The sequence below is a fragment of the Arachis hypogaea genome, chromosome 13, assembly GCF_003086295.3.
Source record: "Arachis hypogaea cultivar Tifrunner chromosome 13, arahy.Tifrunner.gnm2.J5K5, whole genome shotgun sequence".
In the NCBI taxonomy this organism is placed as follows: Eukaryota; Viridiplantae; Streptophyta; class Magnoliopsida; order Fabales; family Fabaceae; genus Arachis; species Arachis hypogaea.
Window position 1 is genome coordinate 25,415,483 of NC_092048.1, and position 10,464 is coordinate 25,425,946.

Genomic DNA, 10,464 nt, shown 5'->3' on the forward strand with positions numbered 1-10,464 from the left:
GAGGAACACGACCCAAATCTAAAGGCAATCTCAGCCTATAGAGATAAAGGCGGTTCCCCTGAAGATAAGCTGACTTCATCCAAAACATGATAAGATAAGATAAGATAACTAACTTATCTTATCAGAAAGGTCAGCCCACACTACTATAAATACACTGGAGCACCCAGGTATAACTCATACTCTGATTCTACATAAAACCTGCTTAATACCCATGCTAACTTAAGCATCGGAGTCTCTTGCAGGTACCCCCCACCCTCCGGTGGCCTAGGATTAGCAGTGCAGCAAGTCCAACAAGTCGGACACAACAGCTCTGGCCGCCACCAGCCAGCCGGACACGTCATCTCCGACCAGTACCAAGGATCTCATCCGAGATCGACCTCCAGTTTCAGGTAACCCTCGGAACAGGGCCCGTGAGGCCATTATGCTGACCGAGGAAAGGATTAAGCTCCAACTGGCCATGCTGGCTCCCGACCTCGACCTTTCCCAAGTTGGTGCGATGAAGACAGTGGAGGGTAGGAAGATCATTGACATCCTTAAGCGCTAGGTGGATATTTCCCGACTTTCATGCCCTTCGCTTTATCTTGTAACTTGCTTTTTATTCTGGGGCCTATTATAAGGCGCCCTTTGGTTGTATCGAATACTTTTGCCTTTATTTTAAACTGCCGTTTTTGGTTATTGCTTGTTATGTTCGGGCCGTCGTGGCTTTGCTTTACTGTTTTGTTTGCTCGGGCCGTTGCGGCCTTTTGGTTTACCGTTTTTCGTGGTATTTATTATTCTTGCTGCTTGTCTGAGCCGTTTTTTTTTGTCCCTACGGTTTCCGGGGTGATCAGTCCCGGATTTTCGTTAGGTCGATTGTTCGCCTTTTTACGTTTCTTGTTATGTTCGATTCGAGACTTATGAAAAGTAAAATTTATCATATTGTTAGGATTCTAAAACAAGGAAATAATGTAATGCATAATTAAATGAAAGATAATAGAAGAGGAAAATGATGTGACTGTAAAAAAGAGGAACATAAAAGGAGAATATAAAGTTGAAACAAGAGGGGAGTTGAGGTCGTCAGGTCGTGTGGTCGTCCCTTCTTATGGGTAGAACCTCTTGAGGTTTGCCATGTTTCATGTTCTCGGCACCTCGTTTCCATCCAATTTTTCTAGCTTGTAGCCTCCCTTGCCAAGGACTTCTCTTACTCTGTAAGGGCCTTCCCAGTTCGCAGCTAGCTTGCCTTCCCCTGGGGTTGGTGGCCCTATGTCGTTGCATCGTAAGACCAAGACGCCTTCTCCTAGGCTTCTCTTTAGCACTTTGCCATTGTACCTTAGGGCTACTCTTTGCTTTATTGCTGCTTCTGCTAAGTGTGCCATTTGCCTCGTCTCGTTGACCAGGTCCTTTTCGATTGCCTCACTCCCTCCTCCGAGGAGTAACCTTAGGCTTGGTTCCCCGACCTCGACTGGGATGACTGCGTCGACCCCATATGTGAGTCGGAAGGGGGTTTCGCCGGTAGATGATTGGGGGGTGGTCCTATATGACCACAAGACTGAGGCTAGCTCGTCTGCCCATGAGCCATTCTTTCCTTCAAGTCGCTTCTTTAACCCTTTTAGCATAACTTTGTTGGCTGCTTCCACCTGGCCGTTGGTTTGGGGGTGCTCGACTGAGGAGAACCTCTATCTGATCTTTAGTCCTTCTAGGAATCCTTTAAACTTCTTGTCGGTGAACTGTGTCCCGTTGTTCGATATGACGGTCTCCGGGATCCCAAACCTAGTGACCACCTGCTTCCACATAAACTTTTGGCAATTTACTGCGGATATGCTAGCTAGTGGTTCTACTTTCACCCATTTGGTGTAATAGTCTATGGCTACTATCAAGTACTTCACTTGCCCAGGCCCTGGTGGGAATGGCCCCAAGAAGTCGACTCCCCATTGGGCGAAAGGTCGGGGAGCCATCATTAGACTGAGCTCCTCGGGAGGTGCTTTGTGGAAGTTGTCATTTTCTTGGTATTTTTTGCATTTTTCTCACGAACTCCTGGGCGTCCGACATCATTGTAGGCCAGTAATATCCTGCTCGGATGATCTTTCTTGCTAAAGATCTTCCCCCGATGTGGTGACTACAGCACCCTTCGTGGACTTTTTTTAGGACGTAGTCCATCTGGTCGGGGTGCAGACATTTGAGTAGGGGCTGGTGGAGCCCTTGTTTGTACAACTACCCCTGTATAATTGTATATTTGGGAGCTTCCCTCTTGACAGCTTGTGCTTCCTTTTCATCTGGGGGTGTTTTTGCATGCTCCAGATATCGGGAGATAGGATCTATCCATGAGGGGGGGTTCGGCACCTGGGTTGTGCACATGACGATTGCAAGTTCCGTTGCTAGCCCTTGGATTAGGGATCTGTTCCCTATGCCGGGTTTGGTGCTTGCTAGCTTACAAAGGAGGTCGGCTCGGGCATTTCTTTCTCTGGGGACGTGCTGGATTATGACTTCTTCGAAGCTTTTGCATAGCTCTTTTACCTTTTCCAGGTATTTTTGTAGTAGCACGTCCCTGGCTTGGTAGCTGCCATTTACCTGGGAGGTGACGACTTGGGAGTCGCTACTGACTTCCACCCTTGATGCTCCGACTTCTTTGGCTAGTATCAGTCTCCCTATCAGGGCTTCATACTCGGCCTGGTTATTGAAGACCTGGAAGTCGAACTTGACGGATTGCTCGTAGGCTACTCCTGCCGAGTTTTCGAGGATGATTCCGGCTCCTCCGAACGCTTGGTTAGATGCTCCGTCAACGTGGAGTTTCCACCGTGTGTTCGGTGTGTCGGGAGTCTCTCCTGTGACTTCTACGAGGAAGTCTGCCATGGCTTGGGCTTTGATTGCCTGTCTTGGCTCATATTGCAAATCATATTGGGACAGTTCTATTGCCCATGCCATCATTCTTCCCGCCAGGTCGGGTTTTCGGAGGACTTGTCGGATGGCTTGGTCGGTTCTTAGAATGATTATATGCCCTTAAAAGTATTGCTTTAGCCTTCTAGATGAGATCAGTAGGGCGTAGGCCAGCTTTTCCAACTTGGTGTACCTCATCTCTGCCCCTTGGAGTATTTTGCTGATGAAGTACATTGGGCGCTGAGTTTTGTCCTCTTCTTGGACTAGGACTGCCACCATCGCTTGCGCAGTCACGACCAAGTACAAGTATAGGGGCTCCCCTTCTCTAGGCTTGCTGAGTACGGGAGGTTCCGAGAGTATCTTCTTGAAATGGCTGAACGCTTCTTCGTATGTCGGGGTCCACTCAAAGGTGATTCCTTTCTTCATTAGGTTGAAGAATGGGATGGCCCTTTCTGCCGATGCTCCGAGAAATCGAGACAGAGCCGTGAGCTTTTCGGTGAGTCGTTGCACATCTTTGATGCACCCAGGGCTTGTCATTTTGAGGATGGCTTTGCATTTGTCCGGGTTGGTTCTACCCCTCTTTGTGTTATCATGAACCCCAGGAATTTCCCTGCTTCCATGGCGAATGCGCATTTAAGCGGGTTAAGCCTCATGTTGAATTTCCTTAGTGCCTTGAAGACAGCCTGGAGGTCGTCTATTAGTTTATTTAGCTCTGCTATTTTTACCAGGATGTCGTCGATATACACCTCTATCGATTTGCCGGTGAGGTCGTGGAAGACTTTGCTCATCAGTCTTTGGTAGGTGGCCCCTGCATTCTTCAGTCTGAAAGGCATTATTTTGTAGCAATAGGTTTCCCCTGGTGTTATGAATGCCGTTTTGTCCTCATCAGGTCGGTGCATCGGGATTTGGTTATAGCCGGAATAGGCATCCATGAAGCTGAGGAAATGATATCCTGCCGCCGAGTCAACCAAGGTGTCAATGTTGGGGAGGGAAAAGGAGTCTTTTGGACATGCTTTGTTCAGGTCAGAGTAATCGACGCACATCCTCCATTTTCCACTGGCTTTTTTAACTAGGACAACATTGGACAGCCATGTCGAGTACTCGAGTTCCTTGATGAACCCTGCTTCTAGCAATTCTGCTGTTTGTTTGGCAACTTCTTCAGCCCTTTCTTGCAACATCTTTCTTTGCCGCTGGGCTACCGGTTTGGCCTCGGGCTTTATGGCTAGCCGGTGGGACATGACCTCGGGATCCAATCCCGGCATGTCTGATGGGGTCCATGCGAAGAGGTCACCGTTTGCCCTTACGATCTCTATGAGGGGCCCTTGAGTTCATGGGGTAGGTTCCTGTTTATGAAGGTAAACTGATCTGCTGATTTTCCTATTTGGAACTTTTTCATGTCCCCTTCTGGTTCATGTCTTGGCTTGTCCTCTATCCTGACGTCCAAATCTGCTAGGAATACGCCAGCTACCCTCTTAGATTCTTTCCTTAAGGAGAGACTTGCGTTGTCGCAGGCAACTGCCGTCTCTAGGTCTCCCCTTATGGAACCAACTGTTCCCTTGTCCGTTATGAACTTCATTGTTAGGAACTTGGTGCATATTACAGCTGAGAATTTATTGATAGTTTTTCTCCCTAGGATGATGTTATAGGCAGTGGAGTCTCTGAGGACTACGAAGTCTGTCATAACCGATTTCCTGGTGTCACCGGTTCCTAGGCTGATTGGGAGGGAGATCGTCCCGTCGGGTTTGATGTAGTTATCTCCTAGTCCCATGACTCCATGCTGGTGATTTTTGAGGTCGGATTCCTTGAGCCCCATGGCGTCGAATACGTTTCTAAATAGGATATTAGAATCGGCTCCCGTGTCGATGAGGATGCGCCTAACCAGTCCTGTCCCGACCATTGCGGTAACTACCATGGGGGGGTTTTCGGGGAGGTCATTGAACCATTTATCTTCTGAGCCAAAAGATATTGTGGGATGCCTTTTGTTGGCGGCGGGACCATCTGTCGAGATGGAGAGTATGCGGGTGTCCCTTTTCGCTGCCGACTTGGATTTAGGGGGGCTGTCGCGCCCGACCACAATGTTGACCACAAAAGTTGGGGGGTTACTGGCATCCCATGTGGGTTCTTGTCTTGGCTTAACAGTTCGGCTCCGGTCTTCCTCGGAGCGTTCCCTTTCCCGCCTCCTCGGTTCCCTGATGAGCCGGGAGAATTTGCTCAGCTTTCCCTCTCTGATGGCCTGTTCCAAGGCATCTTTGAGGTCGAAGCAGTCTTGTGTTTTGTGACCAAATCCCTTGTGGTAATCACAGTAAAGGCTTTTGTTGCCTCCCGTTCTCTCTTTCAATGGTCTAGGTCTGGATAGGATTCCCTTGTGTGCAATTTGTTGGTAGATTTCTACTATAGGCGCCGTAAGTGGCGTGTAGTTCGTGAACCTTCCTACCCGTGGATGCTTGGGTAACTTGTTTAGGGTGCCGTCCCTGGGAGCTTCTTTGTACCTGTCGACTTGAGGGGCCTGTCGGGCTGGCGGGTTAGGGAGCTGCCGTTTATTGGCTGCTACAACCTGACTGACCTCTTCATCATTGATGTATTCTTTGGCTACGCTTTGGATTTCCTGCATGGTCCATACAGGCTTGGTTGTGAGGTGCTTCCTAAAGTCTTCGTTTAGCAGGCCATTTGTTAGGCATAAGCTAGCGACTAAGTCCGTGAGGCCGTCGATCTCCAAACACTCGTCGTTGAACCTATCTAGGAACTTTCTAGTCGGCCCCCCAGGTTTTTGGGTAACCCCCAATAAGTTGATTGGGTGCTTTGCCTTGGCTATGCGCATCGTGAACCGAGCTAGAAAGCTCTGGGATATGTCTGCGAAAGTTGTGACGGACCCCTGTGGGAGGGCGTTGAACCATCGGATCGCTGGTCCGGCCAGTGTCACGGGGAATGCCCGGCATCTGACCGCGTCGCCTACCCCTTCCAAGTTCATCCTTGCTTCAAAGGCTGTGACATGCTCCTGGGGGTCCTTGGTCCCATCATACCTCATGTCCGTCGGTTTGTCGAAGTTTCTCGGGAGCCAAACCTTGAGGATTGAGGGGTGAAAAGGGGTGGCTCCCATGATAATGGGATCTTGTTGTCTCCTGGCCTCCCCCTTCTGAGATCCCCAGCGGCTTTCCGACTTGCTTCGAGTAGGCCTGGAAGTCGCTTGCGTGTGCGCCTCTTCGTGCCTTGCTAGACTTCTCCCTTGGCTGTCGTGTGCTCGGGAAGGGGAGCAGGTGTGGGCGTGGGAGCGGCTGACGCCGCCGTGCGAGTGGCTGGCGTCTTCGCGAGATTAGCCCCTCGCCGCCAGCTCCCGTTCAAGATTTTGTACTCTATGCCTGAGCTCTTGCATGATATTGGCGCTGTCGGCCCCGTCCCCCCGAAGGGGCGTCTTTCGGGGGTCTTGGTGTACATTTGTTGGTTGGTTGAACGGAGGATCTCGGCTGTTTGGCAGCGCGGGCTGTCGAACTCGCCCTGCTCAAACGAGCCCCGCCTCTTTCACGGAGCTCCTCCGAAGTGATGGGTCGCTCCATGTCTGCGCCGGGTCCCCACAGACGGCGCCAATGTTCGTTACCTGATATTCTCGGGTAGTCAGGTGGTGATGAGTAGGAGAGAGGGTAAGACCCCGCGCTGACGTGGAACGAGGGTCGGAGGGTGCTAGCGAGGTCATGGTTTGAACGGAACGTTGGGGGGTGGCCACCTGCAAGGACACTCTGACGATCAAGTCAGAGTCCATACCAGAGGATAGCCGAATTAGGTAAAGAGTGACGTACCTCGGGGGGAGAGCTGTCCTCTCCCCTTATATACTATGTTGGGTGGGCCTAGTGATGGTCTAGCCCATTGGTGGAGGAGCTGTGAGCTGTCGCATTCTATGTGGGCAGGTCATCCCGTAGTTCGGATCGGGATGCCGGGCTCCGCCCCGTGGACACCGACCCGAGCGATAGCGTGCTTTAGGTGGTAGGTCGGTCGGGCCTTGGGTCGGATGTTGGGGACCGACACGTTGGACCCCTTTGCTGGAGGTTTAGGCCGGAGCAGTGCCCCGACTCGGCGACTACTTGGGCTGGACTTGTGAGTCCGTAACATAATCCATTTAATCTTTCTTTATAATTTGAAGTCGAAATCATTATTTTTTGGCAATACTGATAAAACATCCATGGAGTCACTGCTATTTGGTGCACTCATATAATATCATTTTTTTTTCAATTTGATGAGAATAACTACATGAGTTTTGTATAGTTAAATGGATGAAACTTTGGTGGCCTTATATAAAAACTTTATATCAATTATTCTCTTTTATTCTCATATTTACTAGTGCATTTATATTTGTATTACTTTGATATCTATATTCTTTGGGTTCATCTTTGTGATCTTTACTTTATTGACAAAAATGATTTCAAGTCTTTAGGTATGGTGATTTTTTGGCAATTTGTTTGGTATAAAGAATGGTTACGTATGCCTATTTTCAATGTTTGTGGATAATTTTTGTAATATTTTAAAGTTAAAGCTAAACTTCATCATTTCTGACAAACATCTTGGGGTCAATATAAATTAAGCTGTAAGAAATTTATTAGCAAAATATAAGAAATGGGCTATAGTAACGGAGGAATGTGATTGATCTCTTAGCAAATAATATATCATTGAGTTATTTGAATTCTTTCTAGAACTTGTATGTTATTTTATGTTTGGTATTTTTTAGCTTGAGGTTTAGAATACTGTCTCCTATTTGAATGAGTATTTTACTAAAGTGCTAATTGTTTTCAACAAATCATGTTAAAGACCTTATTACCTGCATCTCAAAGTATCTAAGCCAGATTGTTACTGTAGACAACAATCTCTTCATCTTGATAAAATTGTGAAAGAATAAGAAAAGAGAGAGGAAGAATATTATACTTTATATTTCTTGATTGAATTGAATTGAAGTATGAAGGTAAAACTATATATATATATATATATATATATATATATATATATATATATATATATATATATATATATAAAGCATTAGTCTAAGAAAGATAAAAGCAAATAAAGATAAGATAAGAACAAGTGAACAACTAAAGATAAGATAAGATAAAATAATAAAGACTAAAATTGTAATTGAATTATGTATTCTATTGGGTTGAATTTGTAGACCACAAGACTTCTTTATTGTTGTTATAGGCTAAGGTGGAAGAATAGTTTAATATATCTTTTCATAACCAATGAATGGTATTTCATGCATTGCCTTTTTTGTAGGACAACTACATGACACACAGGTACAAAGATCTTTGCTATTTAACATTGAAATTTAAAGTCTTCAAAGTCAAAAATATAAAAAACTTCAAACCTCCCATATTAAATTGTGAGTAATTTTGAAGCACAAACTTTGATAAGAAGCAAACGACAATAGTGCAGTATCTGTTGCATTTGGAATTTTGGAAAGTCATATAACATTTAGTTGTTATAGTTTTTTTTCATTATTATTATTTTTGGTAGTTGTAGTAGTAGCAGTAGTAGATTAATATTATGAAAAACTTAGATGTCCATAAAAGTTACATGGGATTAGTTTTATATATGTATAAAAAAGGTAAAGATTTTCATTTTTCAAGATAAAATTGATATTGATTTTAACATGGTCTAAATAAGGAATTAATTAATAAATATTTTCTAGAACATTTGTTAAGTAGATAATAATAGTAACTTTTGAATCACCAACAAACAAAGTGCTTCTTTAACAAATTTAACAAGCGCATAGTTTGTTAATCAAACTCTTGAAAACATATTTTTTCTTTGCTCAAATAGAGTCCATACGTCCATGCCTATGAAGAACATATTAGTGTTAATAATAATAACAGTTCCTTAAGACTTATATTTATTATCTTTGAGTGATCTATGGATATTCACATTTTGGTTCCCCATCAAAAATCCAATTTTTTCCCTCTTTTTTTGGGTCGTGCCATCAAAGATTCGATTAAACTAGAGAATGATGTTAGGTGTAACAATTATGTACAAATATGTATAGACTTCTAAGATGAGAGTTTGGACCATTTAAAAAAAGTTTAATGAACAAAACGGGCTAACGAGTTTAGTTTTTATTTTTCTTTTGTCTGAATTGGTAATTTTTTATTTAAATAAAAAAAATTATATTACGGACTAAAAATCTAAAATATTAATGTTCGAATAATTTTTTTGCCTTTTAATAGATAAGATTGGAATTTGAGTTGTTTTTTATTAGAAGTAAAGATATCTGAATTAGATTGCTAAGAAAAAAATTGTTAAGAAATTAACAAAAATAGGAAAAAAGAATAAGAAAAAAATAAAAAAAATTAAACGAGTAAATAAGTCAATTCATTTATTTCGTAGACCAACTGTTTGATCAAGCACCTTAAACAACTCTAAATGAGCCAATCCTAATGGACCCAATCCATTTTAACTGTTCTAATTAAAATTTCGTAATGTTATGGTTAAGTAATGTGAACGAATTCGGTCTTAGTGTTTTAAAAAGAAAAAATAAAGAGGAATATAGTTCTAATTAACGAAAGAAAATATAATTTAAATCTTAAGTGTAATTTAGTTTTATTTTTATGAACAAAAAATATTATTCTATAATACATCAAACTTCTTTTATTTTGTGCTTAATATATATTTAGACTAACATTGAAAATCTTTAGTACAATAGAATATTTTATTAACATCGAACGAACTCAGATTTTGAACGAACTCAGATTTTGAAATTATACCTATGTACGACATTTTGATATAATGAAAAGTTAAAAATATTATCTAAAATAAATAATTTTTGTGGTGAAAATAAATTCTGTAGTCTTGTGTTGTTGCACCGGTCAAATGCTAGTAGACATTGAGAAAAGGAAATTTGAATCAAGGTCTTCTTTTTCAAGTACAAAACGGATTTTGATATCATTGACTCATTGAGTGCAAGAGCCTTTTTCATTTTGTCTAACAAATCTGAACGAGTAAGAACATAAGGCAAAAAATAAAAGTGAATTCTATGGTGTAGAAAGAGAGAATCTTTTATACCTATATATATTTATTGTCAATAGAAAAAACTATTAAGTGTTTAAAAAGAAAAAACTTAAAAGATAATATCTGTCATTGTTTTAATAAGTTGCGAAATTTTTTTTTTTATTTTTTTTTGCTATTCCTTAAGACACGTGAAGGGATTTAGTAACTAAATGTAGTAAATATTTATTTAATTAGTGATTATAAAAATGATGTTAGACTTTTATTTGTTTTTTGTTTTTGTTTTTGTGAATTTCATTTATTTTGGTCAGACCACATTTATAAATAAAAATTAAAAATAGACCTAATATATTAGTATTTTTTCACAAAAAATACATAAAAAATTTCATGGTAATTAAACACATTTTTTAGAATAATAATTAACAAAAATTATATTAAAATACTAATTAAATTAAATAATTATTTGAAATAACTGTCAAAATTTATTAGAAATATCAAAAGGGTAATAATTTGGTTAAAAATTTGAGAAAGTAATATATATTTTAAAAAATAATAATGATTACGGTTTAAAAGGTTAAAACATTTTCATAAATAATAATTATAGTAAACAATATAAAATTTGTAATATACGTC

At 41.8% G+C, this 10,464-nt stretch overlaps 2 protein-coding genes across 2 annotated transcripts; both read right to left on the bottom strand.

Moving 5' to 3' along the window:
* Positions 1-1,112: 1,112 nt before the first annotated feature.
* On the bottom strand, positions 1,113-1,595 carry LOC140177505 (uncharacterized). Its single transcript, XM_072210621.1, has one exon. The coding sequence runs from the start codon at positions 1,593-1,595 to the stop codon at positions 1,113-1,115; it is 483 nt and encodes a 160-aa protein (XP_072066722.1).
* A 2,567-nt stretch (positions 1,596-4,162) lies between these two features.
* Positions 4,163-5,950, bottom strand: LOC112733102 (uncharacterized). Its single transcript, XM_025781977.1, has one exon. The coding sequence runs from the start codon at positions 5,948-5,950 to the stop codon at positions 4,163-4,165; it is 1,788 nt and encodes a 595-aa protein (XP_025637762.1).
* Between the last annotated feature and the right edge of the window lie 4,514 nt (positions 5,951-10,464).